Source organism: Notamacropus eugenii, chromosome 5 (genome assembly GCF_028372415.1).
Source record: "Notamacropus eugenii isolate mMacEug1 chromosome 5, mMacEug1.pri_v2, whole genome shotgun sequence".
NCBI classification, from domain to species: Eukaryota; Metazoa; Chordata; class Mammalia; order Diprotodontia; family Macropodidae; genus Notamacropus; species Notamacropus eugenii.
The window spans coordinates 64,410-87,056 of NC_092876.1; the positions used below are offsets into that span (position 1 = coordinate 64,410).

The 22,647-nt window shown below is 44.2% G+C and overlaps 1 protein-coding gene across 4 annotated transcripts in view; it reads right to left on the reverse strand.

Moving 5' to 3' along the window:
• LOC140508095 (BOLA class I histocompatibility antigen, alpha chain BL3-7-like) overlaps positions 1-19,339 on the reverse strand; it is a 66,286-nt gene extending 46,947 nt beyond the window's left edge. The window contains exons 1-7 of one of the 4 annotated variants that reach the window (XR_011968291.1): positions 19,234-19,338; positions 18,227-18,505; positions 17,812-18,090; positions 17,123-17,398; positions 16,865-16,972; positions 16,103-16,355; positions 14,091-15,938 (exon numbers count right to left, since the gene is read on the reverse strand). Coding sequence is in view for 3 of the 4 variants with exons in the window: in XM_072615854.1 (XP_072471955.1) it covers positions 16,749-16,972; positions 17,123-17,398; positions 17,812-18,090; positions 18,227-18,505; positions 19,234-19,297 (1,122 nt within the window). In the remaining variant the exon portion in view is untranslated. Of the gene's footprint in view, positions 1-14,090; positions 15,939-16,102; positions 16,356-16,399; positions 16,973-17,122; positions 17,399-17,811; positions 18,091-18,226; positions 18,506-19,233 lie in introns of those variants that run through there. The other 3 variants (XM_072615857.1, XM_072615854.1, XM_072615855.1) reach the window with 3 other exon arrangements.
• Between the last annotated feature and the right edge of the window lie 3,308 nt (positions 19,340-22,647).

Here is a 22,647-nt window from a genome sequence, read left to right on the forward strand (position 1 = left end):
AATAGATCTAATCAAAAGGGATAAGGATGGAAACTATATCCTGCTAAAAGGCACCATAGACAATGAAGCAATATCATTACTAAACATGTATGCTCCAAGTGGTATAGCATCCAAATTCTTAGAGGAGAGGTTGGGGGAGTTGAAGGAAGAAATTGACAGCAAAACTATACTAGTGGGGGACCTCAACCTCCCCCTCTCTGAACTCGATAAATCTAACCTCAAAATAAACAAGGAAGAGGTTAAGGAGGTAAATAAAACTCTGGATAAGGTAGATATGATAGATCTTTGGAGAAAATTAAATGGGAATAGAAAGGAATATACCTTTTTCTCAGCGGTACATGGAACATTTACAAAAATTGACCATGTACTAGGACATAAAAATCTCACAATCCAGTGCAGAAAGGTAGAGATAATCAATGCATCCTTTTCAGATCATAATGCATTAAAAATTACATGTAATAAAATCCATGGAAAGAGAAACCAAAAATCAATTGGAAACTAAATAATCTAATTGTAAAGAAGGGTTGGGTTAAAGAAGAAATCATAGAAACAATCAACAATTTCATTCAAGAGAATGACAATAGTGACACAACATACCAAAACTTATGGGATACTGAAAAAGCAGTTATTAGGGGGAGTTTTATATCTTTGAATGCTTACATAAATAAAATAGAGAAAGAGGAGATCAATGACTTAGGCTTGCAGTTGAAAAAGCTAGAAAAAGAACAAATTGAAAATCCCCAAGTAAATACCAAATTAGAAATACTGAAAACCAAAGGAGAGATTAATAAAATTGAAATTAAGAAAACTATTGAATTAATAAATAAAACCAATAGTTGGTTTTATGAAAAAACTAATGAAATTGATAAACCTTTGGTCAATCTGATTAAAAAAAAGAAAGAAGAAAATCAAATTACTAATATTAAAAATGAAAGGGGCGAACTCACCTCCAATGAGGAGGAAATTAAAACAATAATTAGAAACTACTTTGCCCAACTTTATGCCCACAAATTCGACAATCTAAACGAGATGGATGAATATTTTAAAAAATACAAATTGCCCAGATTAACAGAAGAGGAAGTTGAATACTTAAACAACCCCATCTCAGAAAAAGAAATTGAACAAGCCATCAATGAACTCCCTAGGAAAAAATCTCCAGGGCCAGATGGATTCACAAGTGAATTCTATCAAACATTTAAAGAACAGTTAATTCCAATACTACATAGACTATTTTTGAAAATTGGGGAAGAAGCAGTCCTCCCAAATTCTTTCTATGATACAAATATGGTTTTGATACCCAAACCAGGAAGAGACAAAACAGAGAAAGAAAATTATAGACCAATTTCCCTAATGAATATAGATGCAAAAATTTTAAATAAGATTTTAGCAAAACGAATACAGCATCTTATCATGAGATTAATACATTATGATCAGGTAGGATTCATACCAGGCCTACAGGGCTGGTTCAATATTAGGAAAACTATTAGCATTATCGATCACATCAACAACAAAGCTAACAAAAACCACATGATTATCTCAATAGATGCAGAAAATGCTTTTGACAAAATACAACATCTATTCCTACTAAAAACACTGGAGAACATAGGAATAAAGGGAACTTTCCATAAAATAATAAGCAATATCTATCTAAAACCTTCAGCAAGCATTATATGCAATGGGGATAAGCTAGATGCATTCCCAATAAGATCAGGGGTGAAACAATGTTGTCCATTATCACCACTATTATTCAATATGGTACTAGAAATGTTAGCTGTAGCAATTAGACAAGATAAAGATATTCAAGGAATAAGAATAGCCAAAGAAGAAACTAAGTTATCACTCTTTGCAGATGATATGATGATTTACCTAGAGAATCCCAGAGATTCAAGTAAAAAATTACTTGAATTAATAAACAACTTTGGCAAAGTTGCAGGTTACAAAATAAACCCACACAAGTCTTCTGCGTTCCTATATATTAGCAACAAAGTCCAACAGCAAGAGATAGAAAGAGAAATCCCATTTAAAGCTAGGGTAGACAGTATAAAATACTTAGGAGTCTACCTGCCAAAACAAACCCAGGGATTATATGAACACAATTACAAGACACTTTTTGCACAAATAAAGTCAGATTTAAGTAAGTGGAAAAACATTAGTTGCTCATGGGTAGTCCGTGCTAATATAATAAAAATGACAATTCTACCTAAATTAATATACTTATTTAGTGCCATACCAATTAAACTATCAGACAATTACTTTCTAGAGCTGGATAAAATAATATCAAAATTCCTTTGGAAAAACAAAAGGTCCAGAATATCAAAGGGACTAATGAAAAGAAATGCTTGGGAAGGTGGCCTAGCGCTACCAGACCTCAAACTGTACTATAAAGCAGCAATTATCAAAACCACTTGGTATTGGCTAAGAAACAGAGAGGTAGACAAGTGGAATAGACTTGGCACTCAAGATGCAGTAGGCAAGGAATATAGCAACCTTCTGTTTCATAAACCCAAGGACCCCAGCTTCTGGGATAAGAACTCACTGTTTGACAAAAATTGCTGGGAAAACTAGATAACAGGGTGACGGAAATTAGGCATAGACCCATACCTGACACAAGAATACACAAGAATAAAGTCCAAATGGGTACATGATTTAGGTATAAAGATGGATACCATGAATAAACTGGAGAAGCAAGGAATAGTGTATTTATCAGATCTATGGAGAAGGGAAGAATTCTTTACTAAAGGAGAGATAAAAAGCATTATGAAATGCAAAATGGATAACTTTGATTACATTAAACTGAGAAGTTTTTGCACAACCAAACCCAATGCAACCAAAATCCAGAGGGATGTAGTAAATTGGGAAAGAATTTTTACAGCTAAGCTCAGGGATAAAGGCCTCATTTCTAGAATATATAGAGAACTGAGTCATATGTATAATCATACAAGTCATTCCCCAATTGATAAATGGTCAAAGGATATGAACAGACAATTTTCAGAGGAAGAAATTAAAGATATCTATAATCATATGAAAAAATGCTCTAAATCACTATTGATTAGAGAGATGCAAATCAAAACAACTCTGAGGTACCACATCACACCTATAAGATTGGCAAACATGACAGAACAAGAAAATGATAAATGCTGGAGAGGATGTGGGAGAGTTGGAACACTAATTCATTGTTGGTGGAGCTGTGAGCGCATCCAACCATTCTGGAGAGCAATTTGGAACTATGCCCAAAGGGCTACAAAAATGTGCATACCCTTTGACCCAGCAATATCGCTACTAGGACTGTATCCCCAAGAGATCATAAAAATGGGAAAGGGTCCCACATGTACAAAAATATTTATAGCAGCACTCAATATAGTTGCCAAAAACTGGAAGTCAAGGGGATGTCCATCAATTGGGGAATGGCTGAATAAATTATGGTATATGAATGTAATGGAGTACTATTGTGCCATAAGAAATGATGAACAAGAAGACTTCAGAGAGGCCTGGAAGGACTTATATGACCTGATGCTGAGTGAAAGGAGCAGAACCAGGAGAACTTTGTGCACAGCAACGACCACAGTGTGCGAGAGTTTTTTCTGGTAGACTTGGAATTTTGTAATAACGCAAAAACTTCTTGTAAAAAAAAAATCCCAAAGGTGGTTCTCAAGGCATAATGCCTTCCACACTCAGAGAAAGAAATATGGAAGTCATTCACAAAATGTAGCAGATCATGTTTGTGTATGTGTATGTATTTGTGTGTCATATTCTGATTTGTTATACGATTTCTTTCATTTATTTTACTCTGACTACATAGCATGACTATAGTGAAAATATACTCAATAGGAAAGTATATGTAGAATCTATACAGAATTCTATGCAGTCGCGGGGAGGGAGGGGGGTAGTGGGGGGTAGGTGGGGGGGGGATAAAATCTCAATTGTATGGCAGTGATTGTTAAACATTAAAAAATAAAAATAAAATTAAAAAAATAATAATAATAATAAAAAAGAAATCCTGTTGTAAAGCAATAAATAAAGTCAGCTATTGGCCATTTTCATTGGAAAAAAAAAATACTGTCAAGCTGTGCAACTATTCACAAATTCCACTTCAAACAGAAACACAGTGCACCACTGTCAAAAGCTGATAAGAGACTGGCATGCTCAACCCCCATAAAATCTCACCAACCAGCCTGGTGTGGAAGTGGTGCCAGTCAGAAGGGAGAAGTTAAAACTAAATAATGAGCCTAGCAACTGTCAATTAAGCCCTTATGACTTACTAATGTTCAAAATGTGCAAGTCATTCTGGGAGGATTACTTTGTTGAAATTTATTTTATTCTTTGGTATTTTAACGTATTCCTTTTGAAAAATGAAATACAAATATAAAAGACAAAAATGTATTAGTGAAAATAAAAGGACTTGTTCTGGAAAATTTGGGTCTAGTCAAAAGGCCACATTTAAGGACTTAGAAGGTCATATTTAGACTTAAGGATACAGATTTCTCACTACTGCTCTATGCCATTCTTAGAAAATACTCAACCCAATTCACATACTGTTTTCCTCCCAGAAGATAAGGACCTTTTTTGGACTGTTGAGCTATTTCACATTATTTCAGTCCTGTACTATCTAGGCAGCTGACAACAGTTTTCATGGAAAGTTGTCAAAGTCCAGATCTCGTGGCACCCTCATTGCATGGTTTTAGTTCAACAGTCATATTCTTAACCATCTTCTTTATGATCAATGCACATTGTTAATGGCATTTATCCCTGCACAACTAGTACTAGACTCTGGAAAGCAACTCTCAAATTCAAAATTATCATCAATCAAGCAACAACCATTCATTAAACACCTACTATATGTCCTCACAGTGCCAGGTACTGGAGATACAAATTAACAAAGTGAAACAATCTTTATTGTGAAGGAGCTTACCATCCCACAAGGATGATAAGAAATATATATATAATTACATACGAAACAAATAGAAAGATAATAAATACAAAAAAATTCAATGCAGTTTTTAATACAAGGTAGTTGGGGGTATTAGGAATGACTTCATACATTAGATTGTATTTAAACTGTGTCTTGAGAAGGATTCTATGCAGAGGTGAGGAGGAAGGACATGGAGGGTGGGTGGCCAGTACAAGGGCACAGAGACAGAGATGGTATGTAATGGACAAAGAGAAGGCCAATCTGGCCTTCATAGACTATGGGAAGGGGAGTAATATGAAATGAGGATGGGAAATAGGAACTAGTTTGTGAATAGTTTAAAAAATTAAATAGAGGAGTCTTCTATTTGACTCTGCAGGCAAGAGATAGCCAGTGGAGTTGATTAATGGTGACATGGTAAGATTTGCACTTAAGGAAAATCACTATTGTCAGCCCTGAAGATTGGCCTGGAGTAGAGCAACACTTGGGACAGGGGGACTAATGAGGAATTGGTGGCAATAATCCAGGCTCAAGGTGTGAGGGGCTGATGTAAGGCAGCATCAAGACATCTCCCTGTGATTTACAGGTCCTCTTCAAAAAGCAAGCAAGCAATAGCAACAAAGAAGAGATAGGATGCATCAGATGTGGTAGTAGAAACAGTAAGATTGAACAACTGATTTGTATATGTGTGGTGAGGAAGAGTGAGCAGTGAAAGAAAACTGAAGTTTTGAAGTTGTGATGCTAGAGGAATGTGGGTGTCTCTGACAAAAACAGAGGTCTTTGGAAGAGTGTCAAGTGTTTGAGAAAAGATAACAACTTTTCTTTTGGATAAGCTGAATGGGAGATGCTTCTGTTACATCAAATTTAAAATATCCAATAGGAAGCTAGTCAGGATTGACACTCAGGGGAGAGACTGAGGCTATTCTCATAAGCCTTTTCATCACAGAAAAAGGAATAAAAGCCATGAAGTTGAAAAAGTTGGTGGCAGGGGTGGATGGACAGTTAGATAGTCTCTGACCTGTATTTAGGAAAGGAAACACAAAGGCTGAAGAAAGCAGCTAGAATTGTGAGGTCTAAGGATTCCAGTATCAGGCTGATCAAACCAAATTCATATCCCACTGTTATGTGCTTCCATGTAAGTTGCCATAGTTTGGTGGAAGGAAAGAGAAATCCTCCCATCCTTTCTTGTTGTACTACAATCCAGAAATTCAAGAGAGAAAAAAATAGATGGAAAAGTAAGAAGGGGGCAAAGTTGTTTCCATTGCCTCTCATAAAAGGGAGGAAAAGAGTTTTCTTTGACAAGCACCTGTATCTCCTGAATTCAGTCTCCAATCACTTTCAAGGTACCCTCAATGGTTGGGGACCAAGTATTACATCCCAGCGTATTCAAGGCAAGGTATTAGGGCCACATCTAGCTCCATTGGAGGTGGTCCCTCGTTCTGACAACGTTCCATATCCAATAATCACACCAGGTTAATAGCACAGAACTCATCCAATTGATCAATTTCCCCTGATGCTCCTTGCTCCTTTGTTCCCTCCTTTAAACTCACATGACCACCTAGTTAAGTCCCTTAGCAGTTCTCCCCTACCATAATAGCATTCTGCACCATCTTCTTGACAACGATCTTACCATATACCAAAACCATCTTCCTGGTAAAATGCTCTGGTTTTCTCCTTCCTCAGCTCCCAAACCTTCGATGCCTCCCTATTGCCATAAGACAGAATATAAAGTTATTATGCTAGCATTTGCAGCCTTTAATTATCTGGCTTCAAACATCTATTCATTTCACACTGTTGTCCTTCAAGGATTCCAGGCCAAACTATTCACCCATTCTCTCCTCTCACCTCTACGCTGATCTGAATTCTTCCTCTGCAGGTTTTCCTACTGAGTCCTTCTCTTCCTTCAAGGATGAGCTTAAGTGCTATCTCCTCTATGATGCTTTCCCCAGTCTTCTCCCTGCCATCATTTGGAGAAAAATGATTTATTTTTCTTCAGATTTTTCTTGAATATTTTCTCTGGATCTCATTTCCCGCCCCCCCCCATGACCCTTATCATAATTATTTATGTAGATGCCCTATACATCCTAATAAATGGCATTTAAAAGAAAGCTTTGCAAGGGCAGTGACTTTATTACTTTTCATGTCTGTATTCTTAGCATCTGACACCATTCCCTGCATATATGGATCCACCTAGTGGATCACTGATTTTTTTGTTACAGGGAACTATAACAAGTGAGGAAAATCTCTCTATCAACGAAGACTGGAAACTTCTATGCAAATAGTAATCTTAGAAAGTTTCCTGAAGAACTGAGGATACTTGCCCAGTATCATAGAGTCAGTATGTCTCAAAAGGTGATTTAAACCCCAACTTTGAGTTGAGCTCTCTACCCACTACTCCAAACTGCCTCCTTTAGGGTCATTAGGCTCCTTTTTTGTGTCTATTCCAGCTGAGATTTACAAGGTAGGGGACCACTGCTCATACAAAAGTTGACTGAAATTTTTCAGGTTATATGGCAAGAGGAGGTTAAGAGTTCAGGGAGTTCAAGTTTACGCAGGAGTTCAAGGACGCCTCCATTGTCCATCCCTAGAAAGGTAAAGAGAATAGATTGTCCTGCAACAATCACAAGGGGTCTCTCTCTTAGTCATTGCTGCCAAGATTCTTGCTAGAGTCTTCCTTAATAGGCTGATCCCTGGAAGAAGGTCATATACCTGAGAGCCGGTGTGGCATCAGAAAGGGCCAAGGAACAGTCGGTATGGTGTTTGCTGCCCAACAACTCCAGGAGAAATACCAGGTGCAGAACAGAGGTCTGTATACTTCATTTGTAGATCTGACCAAGGCCTTTGACACTGTTAGTCATGAGGGCTTATGGAAAATTATGTCAAAACTTGATTACCCAGAGAAGTTCATTAGTATTGTATGTCAATTTCATGATGGCATGTTTGCCCAGGATCTGGATAGTGGACAATATTCTTGTGCCTTCCCAGTCACCTATGGAGTGAAACAGGTCTGTGTACTTGCTCCCATGCTTTTTAACATGACATTTTCAGTCATGTTGTCAAATGCTTTCAATGAGGATGAACGCAGCACTAAGGTCAACTACTATACTGATGCTAAGTTCCTCAATTTGAAAAGGCTACAAGTCATGACCAAAGTGGAGGGAGTATTGGTGCATGATTTTCTGTTTGCAGATGATTGTGCCCTCAATGCAGCCTCTGAAGCTGAGATGCAGCAAAGTATGGATCAATTCTCTGCTGCCTGTGCTAATTTTGGCCTAATAATTAACACCAAGAAAACACAGGTGCTCCATCAGCCACCACCACACCATCCATATGTGGAACCATCGGTTACAACAAGTGGAGAAGTTCTGAATACTGTGGATAAGCTCACTTAACTTGGTAGTGTACTTCCCAAGGATGTACACCTTGACAATGAGGTTGATGCATGCATTGCCAAAGCTAGCACAGTGTTTGGGAGGCTCCAAAGAACAGTTTGGGAGAGAAGAGGTATTAGACTGACTATCAAGCTGAAGATCTACAGAGATGTTGTGCTGACCTCATTGTTGTATGCCTGTGAAACATGGACAGTCTACCAGCTGCCATACCAGGAAACTGAATCGCTTCCATTTGAACTGCCTTAGGAAGATTCTGAGGATCACCTGCAAGATAAGGTACCAAACGCTGAAGTCCTTGCTCAAGATGAACTGCCAAACATTCCAAGTATGCATCAGAGAGCGCAACTCTGATGGGCTGACCATGTTGTTTGAATGCAAAATGTATGCTATAAGACTATTTTATGGAGAATTCACATGGGCCAGGCGATCACATGGAGGTCAGAAGAAGGGATACAAGGACACTCTTAAGGTCTCTCTCAAGAACTTTGGTGACATGGGAGACACTGGTATAGAACTGCTCAGCATGGCATGCCCACATCAGAAAAGGTGCTGTACCCCATGAGCAAAGCAGAATTGAGACAGTACAAAGGAAACGTAGGATGCGCAAATTTGGAATAACCACCCCAAATATTCATACTGACTATCTTTGTACAATCTGTGGTAGAGCATTCTGAGTTCATATTGATCTGATCAGCCACAGTTGGATACAATGAAACTTAACTTTATCATGGTGACGTCATTTTGATCCTCTGTGAGAATGAAGGACAACAACGAACCAGTCAACCAACCAACTACCCACTACTCCAAGCTGCCTCCTTTAACAAAAGGTAAGACTTTAACAAGTATTTGAACTGCATTGTCAATTCCTTATCTCTCTAGGATGTGAGTCATTAGTAAAAACAGTTTGTAACTAAGGCATCAGAGAATTGATCCATACTTTGCTGCATCTCAGCTTCAGAGGCTGCATTGAATGTGCAATCATCTGCAAACAGAAAGTCATGCACCAACACTCCCTCCACTTTGGTCTTGGCTTGTAACCTTTTCAAATGGAAGAACTTACCATCAGTGCAGTAATTGAGCTTAGTACTGTGTTCATCCTCATTGAAAGCATTTGATAACAGGACTGAAAACATCATGCTAAAAAGCATGGGAGCAAGTACACAGCCCTATTTCATTCCATTAGTGATTGGGAAGGCACGAGAGCATTGTCCACTATCCAGAGCCTGGGCAAACATGTCAACAAGAAATTGACATATATAATACTGATAAACTTCTCTGGGCAACCAAATTTTGACATAAATTTCCATAAGCCCTCACGACTAACAGTGTCAAAGGTCTTGGTCAGATCTACAAACATTGTATACAGACCTCTGTTCTGCTCCTAGCATTTCTCCTGGAGTTGTCAGGCAGCAAACACCATATTGACTTCTCCTCAGCCCTTTCTAAAGCCACACTCACTCTCAGGTAGATGACCATCTTCCAGGTGAGGGATCAGCCTATTAAGGAGGACTCTGGAAAGAAACTTGCGAGCAATGACTAAGAGAGACACACCCCTATGATTGTCGCAGAACAATCTATTCCCTTTATAGAGATGGATAATGGAGACATCCTTGAACTACTGGGGGATAACCTCCTCTTGCCATATAACCTGGAAAATTCCAGTCAGCTTTTGTATGAGCAATGGTCTCCCTACCTTGTAAAGCTCAGGTGGAATAGAATCAGCACCAGGTGCTTTGCCACATGAAAGGAGCCTAATGGCTCTCAAAACCTCTTCTTCAGTTGGAGGTTCAGCTAAGGAAGGATTGATTTCAACATGAGGTAAGCAGTCAATGGCCTCAGCAAATGATTGATGATGATCTGTTGAGAAGAATATGGAAGTGTTCAGCCCATCTCTGTAGGATCATGTCCTTATCACTAATCAATGTGGCTCCATCAGCACTAAGTAGTTGTGATGCACCATAGGTTTTTGACCCATAAATAACTTTCATGGAATCACAAAAGCACTTTGGATTGTTACTATCAGCGTAAAACTGAATTTCATCTGCCTTCTTACTGAGCCAGGAATCCTGCATTTGTCCAAGCTTTGTTTGTCCTTTGCTTTTGATGGAATTAAATGCTACTGTCTTAGAGGTGAAGGAACTATCTAGGGCAGGAGGCTCCTGAGCTATTTCACTTCTGGTCTTCTTGGGAAATGGAAGGTGAGGTCAGGGTAAGAGTGAAGAGAAACTTTGTCTGGGGAGGAACCTGTCATGGGGAGGGGAAACTGAATCTGCAGGAAATGGGTCCTGGGTAAGGTAGATCTTACAGTGGAGTGGGGTGGGAAGAAGATCTGTCTGAGAATCATCAGTCATCACACTGACTGTGTCACAGGACACCCATGAGGGGATAGATAGCTCTGGGTTACTGCTGCTTGGGAGCTGGAGGACTTTGTCCTTGAATCCAGTACCTGGGGAAGATGAGCAGGAAGATGCAGGGTCACTGCCAGCAGTTTTCAGTCACAGCCAGTATTCAGGGGCTGGGGGAGGAGCAGGGCTCACTGAGGCCCCAGAGGATGGAGCTCCTCCCAACATCCAGGAGCTCTCCTCATGATCAGTGTAGTCCAAGAGCCCACACCCTATGGAGATCCTGGGTGGGGACACCGGTAACCACAGCCTGTGCCCTGCCTCCAAGCTGGTTAGAGTCAGTCACTCTAACATACAAGTAGCTGTAACACAGGAAACAGAAGTGTGCCCAAAGTGCTATTGGAGGCCGTGAATGGAATAATCATTTCCTAATGAGGTACTGTGACAAGCCATCTTGGAAGTAGTGACATTTGTTGCACAGGGTCTAATAGGATGAAGATAATTTTTACTGAGTTAGTGATGGAAGGGCATTCTTGGCAGAGGGAATGGTATGGACAAAAGCATAGAGGTAGGAAAGTGTAGAATATGGACTCAAAGGATGGAGAAAGATTTGTTTCTTATGGGACTGGGAAATATTCCTCATTTGCTAACAATTTGGGTGGAGGGAAGCATGCAGGCTTGGGAATTTGTCCAAAGGGGAAGTAAGACACTTTCCTGCCTTTGGGGGCAATTCTTTTCCTCACTGAAATGAATCTCTGCCCCTTACCCTCACTTATGAGGGTAGAAGAAGAAAAGTCTTCTCATTCCTCTACCTATGATATCCTGAGAATCGTATAGGACACTGAAAATGTTACAGGAACTTTAGAGATAAAAACTCTTCTTTACAAATTCAGAAGATGAGGCCCAAGAAGTGACAGGCCTTGCCCAAGTCATAATATCAGTAGAAGAAGGACATCTGACCTCAAGTCCTCTGCTTGCTGATAGAGGGATGGTGAATGGGACAGTCTGGCTGAGGTTGAGAGGGCTTGAGGGCACTGGTGGGAAACAAGGCTGGGAGGGTCGGGTGTTGCCAGATCCTGGACAATAAGTCTCCAGTTGGACAAAGTGCCCAGTAAGTCACTGGGACCACATACCATGAGCTGATCCTGGAGCTCAGCAGTAAAGCCTTTACCCCAGTCAGCTGGAATCCTAATGGGGACAGCTCAGAGCGGAGAAAGTCTAGAGGAGTAGACACAATATCTTTGTCTGCCTTTGTCTCCCCAGAGTGTTTTCTTTCTGGTCACAAGGGTCTTACCTAAAAATCTTTATTCTTTTTAAACTGCCCTTCTCACTTCCCTCCTCTTTGCCTCTAGGCCCAGCCTCTGACAGCTGGCTCCTAACTCCCATCCTCCCCCCCATCCATAAGTATGAATCCTGTGTCAACCCCATTCCTGGGGGAGTCAGGGAAGATTTCCTGTTTATCACACTCATAGTCAGCTCCGGACCAGTTATACTGTAATCAGTCATTCACTTAATTAACAAGCCCTTGCTACCTGCCAGATTCTGTATGGAAGGATCCCGGGGCTGCATGTATGCGGCTCAGAAAACCACATGTTAGCATTATTTATGTTTTATTACATCTTTACTTTGTAAAATATTTCTCAATTACGTTTTAATGTGGTTTCATCTGTATTTGACACCAGGACTAGATGATTAAGATCTGAGGCTCAGTTCATCCAAAGGAGAAAGAGAAAGTCCAGAATTTCTGCCTTTTTTCATCCTCCTTGTTTTTTTTTTTCTTTTTCCTTTGGTTACTCTTTTGTGAGGCAACATATTTTTTTCTTCACTTCTTTTATTTCCTGGAGCAGGATAATTGCTCAATCAAATCCTGAAAATTAGGGAAAGGTAGAAGGTCTCTTAGAAGATCCCTAGGTCTTGGGGGCTAGTGTGCAATGGGACAAGGGATTTCTGGTTTTCCCAGAAAAAGGACTAGTGTTCCCTAAACTGCAACAAAGTTGTCTCTGGGATTTGATTGACCCTTGTCTTCCTTCAAGTAGCTTCCTGGTGACCTAAGGGCACCTAAAGTCTCATCCACAGGGAGTTGTGGCTCCTTTAACGAGGTAGCTTCTTTGGAGTCACCCAGCCCTGTCCCATTGACCAGACAAGTTTTCACCTGGACGTGAGGTCACCCGGACCTTGCTATTTTAGGGCCAAGCTAACCTCCTTTCTTTAATGTTCAATAATTTGTGAGGACATCATTTCATCCCAACATTGAACCTAAACCTGAGCTAGCATGTCCCTAACAAGAGCAGGGGAGCAGATCCTGAATATCTTTGAAAATAAGGACCCCAGGAGAGTGCAGGGAATCACTGGAAAGGATACAAAAACCAAAGCCAGGCCTCTTGGCCCAAGTGTTTTCCCATGACCTCTTTGTCCTCTCATCTCCTCCCTCTGTCCTCACTCAGAGTGGTCCTGGTGACCTGGGCTCCTGACAAGCTGAACAACCCAATGCAACAAAGCTGTGGCTTCACATCTGGCGTAGTTACTGATGCCCAGTCCACAGCCAATGGGAACCAGATGTAGCTGATTTTTCTGTATTTTATTTTGAATGTGTGAAATAAAATAATATTTTCCACAACACAGAAGAAAAAGAGATTGCCAATGAAACTGCAGATCTATTATGTACAACGTGTGATTCCTAGTTATATTTAATTTTTCCCCTTTTTTCTTTCCCTCCCCCAGCCCTAGAGATGGATAGCATAAAATACAAGTGTGTGGGTGCATGTGTGTGTGTGTGTAAAATCATTTCATGGATGCTTCTATTTATCCATTCTTTCTCTGGATGCATACAGCTCCTTCCTTCACAGATCCTTTGTAGTTCATCTGGGTGCTTACAGTAGTCAAAATGACTTAGTCACTCAAAGCTGTTCTTAAAACAGTATTGCTGTTAGTGTATGTATACAATGTTCTCTTGGTTCTGCCCATTTCGCTCCTCATCATTTCCTGCAAGTCTTTCCATGTTTTCATCATTTTCCATAGCACAGTAGTATTTTATAATCATCATGTAACACAACTTGCTCAGTCATTCCCCAACTGATAGGCATCCCCATGATTTCCAGTTTGTGGCTGCCATATGCCTATAAATATTATAGAACATATAGATTCTTTTCCTTTTTCCCCAATCATCGTTGCAAATAGGCCTAGTAGCAGTATTGTTGGGTCAAAGGGTACGGGCAATTTCATAACTCTTATCAATGAATTGATTAGTAGTTACTGTCTCTCATGCACATATATGTATTCATAGGTAAGGGTGTATGTATACACGCACTCACAGGCACAAAACATGCCAAAAGGTACCTAAACACAACTATATTTCCCTCATCGTTCTGATATAACCTAGATCAGGGCATCTTAATTTTTTTTGTGTCATTTGGTGAAGCTTTTAATAAATGTCTTCTCAGAACAATAGTGTGGTTTTTGAAAATTTAATAGTCCAAGAAATTTCAATTAGAAGTTAGTCAAAATAAAGATACATTTTTTCCCATCCAAGTTCACAGACCCCCCCCCCCTGAAAACTCTCATCAGATTGCACAGGGGTCAGTATACACAGCTTATCTGATACAGATAAATATATCTTCTACTTTGAAGCTTAAGTCCCCTTCTCACTGGAACCTCCCCTGGGGGTCCCAGACTAGCTTCTCTGAACACCCATGGCTGACCTAGCCTGGACTTCAGAAGCTGCATCTCAACATTATCAAGCAGACTTTCCTTTCATAAAAAAGTCCTAGAGATCAGAGGAATGGATTTAGGGATTGCAGTCAGCCAGCCCAACAACCTTAATTGAGTCTCCTATGGACTAGGTGCTATCCTAAGCAGCTGGACCCCAGGGCCTGGGAGGCCCCTTCAGACTCTAGACTGATGAGCCTGGGAAGTCCTCAAGCTCACCAGGAGGTCTGGTGGCTTCAGGGGGTGGTTTGTCAGAGGACACACCCTCCTTCATGCCCATCACTTCTTAAGGGAGGATACTATCATTCTAAATCCTGTAATAACATGAATATCCAGGAGGGTCCCTTCTTAGGGAATAAATGACTTCACACAGGGAGGAATTCTTAGGGCTCTGAAGGATGGAAGTTATCTTTCAATGAGTGTTATGATGATTCAATGTCTGTTTGGAATTGGCAGAATCATAGGAATTAGCGCCTGAAAGCTGTAATAAAAACAGCATTCATTTTTATCATGAGCCTTGCTGAGCACTTTGTAAATATGATCTCATGAGATCTGGGAGAAGGGGCTGTTGTGACCCCCCACCCACCCTGATTCCTGAGGTGAGAGGTTAAGTGACCTGCTTAGGGTCACAAAGCTGTTAGGTTTCTGAGATGGGATTTGAACTCAGGCCTTCCTGCATATAAGTCAGAGGCTGCACTGACTGAGCCATCTTCAAATTCAGACCCATTTTCTGCTGCAAATGAGGAAAGTGAGCTCCCGTGGAAGACATGTCCTCTCTTCTCACAAGACTTCCTGTCCCTCTGTGGTTTAAAAGAAGCAGGATGAAAATACTGCTTTTATGTCTCTGATAAAATGACAAAACAGAGAGAACTGGACCTCTCTGAAGGTCAGTGCTGAGGGGCAGCCTATGGGAGGGCAGACTATGGGTTAGCGACCCAACAGCCTGTCTGGGTATGGTTCCAGGCCCAGGAGGAGTCTGCAGCCTAGGCTCTGTATGGAGCCCAAAACAAGTCCCAGTAGACCATATCCACACATGCCCCCAAGCAGAACAAATCAAAGACAAATCTCTGCCCCTCACCATGTACAGCACACTGACCCCCCCCACCCCTTCCCCTCTGGGCGCAGCCCCCACCTGCACTCAGAGACTCAGTAGAACAAATAAAAGGTTTCTCAGGCACCTCCAAACGTTCATTTCTTTTCCCCTTCACATGGCCACAACATCTCCATGTGGCCATCCTGTCCCCCACAATCCACCGCCCAATGAGAAGCTCAGCTCAGATTGTGGAGAAAAGCTGAAGACTGCAGAGCAGGGACTCATCAGGTTGTTTTATCCATCAGACAGAGACCCCAGAGGTCATAGCAGCATCAAAGACTCATTCCCAAAGCAGGCACAAAGACAGGAGGGAGGAGGGGAGGGAGGCTTTAGAGAACAGGGTAAGGCCCCTGATGAGGCTACCCTGGGCTTGGACCAGTAGAGTCCAGGAAGGATCACAGGGGCCAATGCTGAGGAGAGAGGCCAGGGCTCAACAGGAACAATACGAGGACTGCAGACTGGTTTTCTGTCTCAGGTCCACGCCAGGAAATTCTCTCAAGCTGAAGAAGGAAAGACAGATTCAGGGGGATCCTCCAAGTGCCCTCTGGCCTCCAGCCTCTCATCATTCTGAAGGGCCTGCCTCCCCACCCAACTCACCCTCAGGGTCCCACAGACCCTCCTCTTTGTTTGGCCCCTCCCTCCTTCCAGGCCCCCAGAGTCTCACCTTTGGCTGTGAGAGTGACAGGCACTCTCATTGCCTGGAGACAAAGGAGGGAAACAACCCAGTCAGGGACATGCATCCCAGAACCAGGGTACAAGAAGGGAAGGGGACACCACGGAAAAGCTACTGGCCTAGGCCTCTCCTCTGCCTTCTTAGTGCTCAGGTCCCAGAGCACCATGGGCTGGCCCCTTCTTTCTACCCTCCATGTCTGCCCTTCACTTACCTGCAGATGGAACATAATCACCTCCTTTTCTACCTGGAAAAGAAAACAAATTTCCAGTGAAGAATCCAGGAGAGGAGACCACAATAGGGTCTCAGAGGTTCAAAGATTTGTCTTGCAGACACAACAAATAGCCAAGACTGCACCCTCATGTCCAACACCACTCCAACATCTAGATCCAAGAGGAAGAGAGAACAGGCCCCCAAATGGGCACTTCCCCCCCTCCAGGCCTGCCTCCAGGAGTTCCCAGGGCTGGTCTACAGTCCCCAGCTGGGGATCCACCTAGGCCCTTGGGTAGAGATCCCTATGTTCATGTCTGAGCTGAGTCTGAAGGAGATTCCCCACTCAACCAGCCTGTTACACCCTGCCAGGCATCCTTCCAGTTACAGATTTGTTCATCTACACTCTTAGGGCTCGTCTGACTGTCCCTTAGATGAAAAGGAGAGGACTTGAGGACAGAAAGACAAGCTGCAAGGTCAGGGGAAGCCTGGATCTCCATGGGGCTTGATCCCTAATGACCCTTCTCCCAGCCCAGTCCAGTCTACCTGAATACTTCTTTATGCAGATCCAAACTCCAACAATGACTGAAATGAGGAGGAGGAGGCTGGCAGCAATTTCCCCCACAACGAGCCAGGTGGATGAGGACTGTGGCTCTAAAACGGAAAAGGGAAGTGAGAGGCCCTGATGCCTATCTGGCCTGAGAGTCACTAACCTCTCCCCCACCTTCCCCCAGTAACTACCCCCCTCTCTGGTCCTGTGGGGTGGGGGATGGTCTTTTCCCAGTCCCTTCTCCAAGGCCTTACCCCACTGCAGGGTGAGGGGCTCAGACAGCCCCTCATGACGAATTCGGCAGCTGTATTTCCCTTCCTGGCCAGATGTCACATCCACAGCTGCCCATTTCTGGAAGGTGCCATCTCCTGCAGGCCTGGTCTCAATGAACTCTGTGTCCTGGGGCTGTTCCTCTCCATCCCTCAACCAAGTCAGGGAGATCTCCTTAGGGTAAAAGTCCTGGGCCTGGCACCGAAGGGTCACCTCCCCGTGCGGGCCAGTGTGTCGGGTCACTCTGGCAGAGGGTGGGTCTGGGGCCAAAGGTCAGAGGCATTACCAGGCTCCCTTCCCCCTTCCCCTCCAAGGGCACATGGACAGATCATGGCAGGAGAAACACCCCACAATCTGAACCATGAGGTATGAGGGTTTCCTGGAGGTGGGGGGTCCGGGGCTGAGACTGAGGAGTGGCTGAGAAGGATGAGTTGGGGCCTTGAGTGCCGAGTACACTTGGGTGAGTCTGCAGTCAAATGTCAGGCATTTCCAGGCTCCCCTTCCCCGGTCCCCTCCAGGGGCACGAGGACTTGTGGGGGGAGGGGAACACCCTACAATACGCCCTGGGGTACAAGGGGTTCCGGGGGTCGGGGGCCCGGGGCTGAGGGGAGGTGGAGAAGGGCTGCCCAGGAGGCCTTGAGTGCAGCGCACACTGGGGCGGGGCCGGCGGTACCTGTCCTCATCAGCGTGTCCTTCCCCATCTCCAGGTACTTCTTCACCCATATCACGCACGTCTCCTCCAGGTAGGCCTTCCACCCTTCCACGAGGCTCCTGTCCGCCTCCCAGTTGCGCTTGGTGTTCACAGCCTGGGGCACCTCCGCCCTCCACGTGAGGGTCTCCAAGTCCAGGACCAGGTAGTCCCACCCGTCGTAGGCGTCTTGCATAAACCCACGCTGGAAGGTGAGCTCGGGGGACACCTCGCAGCCGATCATGGCCTGGAGGGTGTGGACGCCTGCCCCGCCAGGCCCCGGTCAGTGTGGCTGCCCAGGCCCCCCCCCCCAAACCCCCGGGGGCTCCTCCCCCCATCCTCAGGTGGGCCTTGGGTGGGACCCCGCTTCACCGCCCCCCACCCCTCCCCCGTCACGCACCCCCAGCGCTCTGGTTGAAGGAGCGGCGCAGGGTCTCCAGGTCCACTCGGAAAGTCTGTGCGTAGGCCCTGGCGGTCAGCGTCTCCCCCTCCCAGTACCCCGGGAACTCCTGCTCCACCCGCTCCATCCACGCCGCCCGCGGCTCCACCCTCTGACTCGGGCTGTCGGAGTCAAAGCTCACGAACAGCTGATCGTCCACGTAGCCCACGGCGAGGAACCGCGGCTCCCCGAGCCCGGGCCGGGTCACGGCTGAGGCGAAATACCTCATGGAGTGAGAGCCTGGGACATAGGGACCGGCCGGCGTCAGGGGCGGGGTGGGGCGCCTGGACCAGACTCGGACCCTTGACCCAGTAACGCCCCAGAGTGATCCCGGAGTCCCCAGCTCGCTATCCCCACCCCCCACCCCTCCCCACCCCCAAGGCTTGCACATCCCTCCCTGCCCTCGTAATTCTCAAAACCTCAGCGCTCGGAGATCAGCACCACGCCTTCCCGGACAGCAGCCCAGGCAGGTCCGACCACCCCCGCCCCCACCTCCTGTCCAGGTCCAGGGTCTCTCACACTCCTCACTCTCCGCTCCCCACCTTGTGTCCTCATCTGCCGCCTGCTCCTCCCATCCTCCGGGAAGCTCTTTAACAAAGCTGCCCCTGGTTCTGTCCTCGCCCTTGGGGGGACCCCGGACAGCTCTGCTCCTTAACGCCCCCAGAGCTGTGGCCCTTATTCTCCCTTCCCATGACCTCACACCCCCTACCGATCCACTCACCCCCCCAAACTAAGGCGCCGAAACGGAGACACCCCCCGCCCCCCCTCCAAAGCCCCGCTGAGGGGCGGAGGGCTCCCGGTCCAGGCTTATTCCGACTTCTCCCTTTCGGCCCCGCCTGGACCGCCCTGACCCGAAGGAGCCGGGTCCAAGGAAACGCTCCCTGGGCTGGGTTCCAAGGAGTTTCGTGTAGGGAACCCCATCCCGGCCCTAGGGCTACCCCTGCGTGCTGCGCCAAGTCTCTCCTTACCTGCCCAGGTGTCTGGCAGGGTCAGCGACCCCAACAGAAGGAGAGAGCACAGGAAGTGCTCCATGGTCCGCAGGAACAGGAGCACAATTTCACGGAGGCTTGTTTGCCCTGAGTTTATAAAGGGATGAATCCCTCACTTCTGATTGGCTTTCTGGAGGCTCTGCCAGCCAATAGCGGGTGGGAGACAACAAACGTCACTGGTGACTGGGCAGAAAGAGCCCGCACGGGTTGGGAGACCAAAACTGAAACTGATCCAAAGGATATTCCCCGCTTGATAGACCTTGGCTCTGTCTCTGTCATTCCCAGAACAGCCTCTGATTCTATGGAGCAGCCGAGGCTCCTTCCTTCCCATCATCACTCCAGGAGCGCGCTGCTCTTGTGCTCCCAGCTTGAACCAGAGAAAAAGAAGGGTTAGGGTTAGAGTCCACCCTTCTCTCCAGCCCTCCTCAGTGTGACCCTTTCCCCTCCTTAGAAGCTGGGGAGAAAATGTCCCCAGAACAGATTGAGGGGGTCTGAAGACTGAAGAAATCTGCAGGCTGACTTGAGACCACTCTGTAAATCTGTGTGTTCACCCTGTGGATCTGCGTCTGACCCTCCCAGTACTCCTGGTCCTCCTGCTCCATCCCCTCCATCCACGCCACCTGCAGCTCCAGCCTCCAAATGGGTACATGATGTAGGTATAAAGATTGATACTGTAAAGCAATTAGTGGAGCAAGGAATCATGTATTTATTAGATTTATGGAGAATGAAAATTTTTTGACTAAACATTATGAAGTACGAAATGGATCATTTTGATTACATTAAACTGAAAAGTTTTTGCACAACCAAACCCAATGCAACCAAGATTAGGAGGGAAGCAGAAAACTGGGAAAGAATTTTTGCCACCAATGTATGTGATAAAGGTCTGATTTCTAAAATATATAGGAATAGTAGGAGGTGACTGAGGTTGTGGTGCTCTTAACATGAGGCTTGAACTGCCATACATTGAATAGGCCCAGACCATTGGTTATTTACACCCCTATGATGCTCAGGCCCTTGTGAGTGTATCTTCTATGACTGGATTGAATGTAGCTACAGAGCCTGTGCCTTCATCATCACCACCATCATCTGGGTAATCTGGTGATCTCACTGGATCTTGTTGCTTTATTTAAAGACCCTGGTATTTGAAGGGTCTACAGGTACCACGTATGCATGCTGTAAAACTACCCTACTCTTGATCAGTGGGCTCTATGTCTAAATCAGGCCCTTTCTGTGGGTGAAGACACCCCCCCCCATGAAAGCATCTACTCCATTGAGATTATGGGGATCGCCTACAAGCTTCCTTAGTCAGAGTTTGATGTCTGCAAGCCTACATCACTCTTGAAATGGGTAGATCAGACATGTGACCAGTAGTAAGCACTGTCTCCCAGAATGCAAAAGGTTGTTGTCCCCAAGTGAGTCAGACACCTGGCTTCAAAGATTAGAATGCCCAGCAAATCCATATCTCAATGCCAATGAGAAGAAATCAAGGTTGGAAGGGGGGGACTGTACAAGGTTGTAGGCAATCCATATACTGGCATCTCTGGCCAAGGTTAGAGTTTGCATTCTAACTGTTCTCCACTCTAGGCAACCCAAGCAATGGGATCTCTCTCTGCAGAGGAGACTGGTGGTAGAGGGAGGATGACTGCACTTAACTACAGGCAGCCCAGACCCTGGAGTTACCCCCTTTCTTTTGGAAACCTTGGCACTTTCTGCTCCAGTGGGCTGGAGTGCACAACTACAGCGTCAGGGGGCACCTGGTGTAGGAAGGACTTGGGAATCCCAAAAGGAATTTTCTGGTTGAATGAGTAAATGCTCTCATGCTGCCACCTTGTGGTTGTACATGCAAACACTGTCTATCAATTGAATATTCCAAAAAGGAACTATTTACTTCATGAGCTAGTAGGACTCCTGTCTCCAAAGGTTATCAGTCTGTATGAGTGACAGGTAGTTAGGGTTGTATTACATGGCATTCTTATGTATAAAGTTGTATAAGTTTTCTTAGGAACATCCAGTTCTTTGAAAAATTTTATTGGCATATTTTCCTTTATTATCATTAAATCCCTCCGCCCTGTAGACCTCACCCTCTCCAAACCAGGATATTTTGGTCATTTTTCTTTTATCTAACCCTACCATGAATCTCTCCACCAATGAGCAAATTTTTTTCAAACTCTGAAACCAATGCCTTAAATACTTAAATACATCATCTAGCAAAACAAATACCCTTACTGGCCATGTCTAAAAGTATCTTTTTCTTCCTTCATTTTAAATTCCTCACCTTTTGATGACAGGAGTGTGTCATGTTTCATTTTCATTCTTCTGGATGTGTGATTGCTCACTGATTTGACTAGAGATGTAAAGTCTTTCAAAACAATTTTCTTTATAATGGCTTTATCATTGTGGAAATGGATCTGATTCTGTTTCCTTTTGTCTGCTCCTCATTTCATCGAGATCTTCTCAATATTCTCTGAAATTGTACCTTTTGTCAATTCCTTTTGCATAAGAATATTCCACTACAATATTATCCTACAATTTGTTTGGCCATTCCCCAATAGTAATGGCACTACATGAGATTCCAATTTAGGCTACATGAAATAAACAACTACAGATATTAATGTAGCTTTAAGTCCTTTTGCTTATGTTGATTTCTGTGGGGTATAGGCCTAGCAGGAGGTACCTCCACATATGATGTTCTGGGATTCTAGGGATTCCATTAGGAATAATAGCCCCAAGAATCATCAGCCTCAGTTTGTTCACTCCCTGCACCATGATCAATCACCTCAAGCTTTACTTGCTTCTAGTATATGGGAGCCAAGTTTAATATCAAGGGACAGATTCAGGTTTCATTTGTCTCCTTGGCTTGGAGTTTTTATAGGGTCACCCAAAATACAGGATGTTAACCTGGTGCTAGGGCTGAATGTGATCTTTTCCTCCTGCAAATAGCATAGCAGTACCTCGGAACTTGTGAGTCCTTGCTGATTAGCAAATAGGGGTTAGGGTTCAGGAAGGCGGAGGTCTGTGCCCACCACAATGAAGTTTTCTAAAATGCATATATATGCTGTGAAGATGGAGTTGAGTGAGTAAATGGAGACAAAGATACTCACCAGCAGCAGGATGATTTGAATGGCCCTGATCTCAGAGAAGTTCTGGAAGAAATGGAGCAAATGGGAATTTGTTGGACTGGCTTATGATTTCAATGCCAAAGAAATATCATGGAGCCACTTCCACAGGCCATGAGCCTCAAACACACAGCATCCGGAAAAGAGAATATGATTGAAAGCAGGATATCTTCATATCTTGTATCAGATACATAACAACAATATTTGACATGTTGAATTTCAATGCTATTTCCAGTGTGCCTTGGTCCTTTCATTTCCAAAGGAATGAAGACTTTAA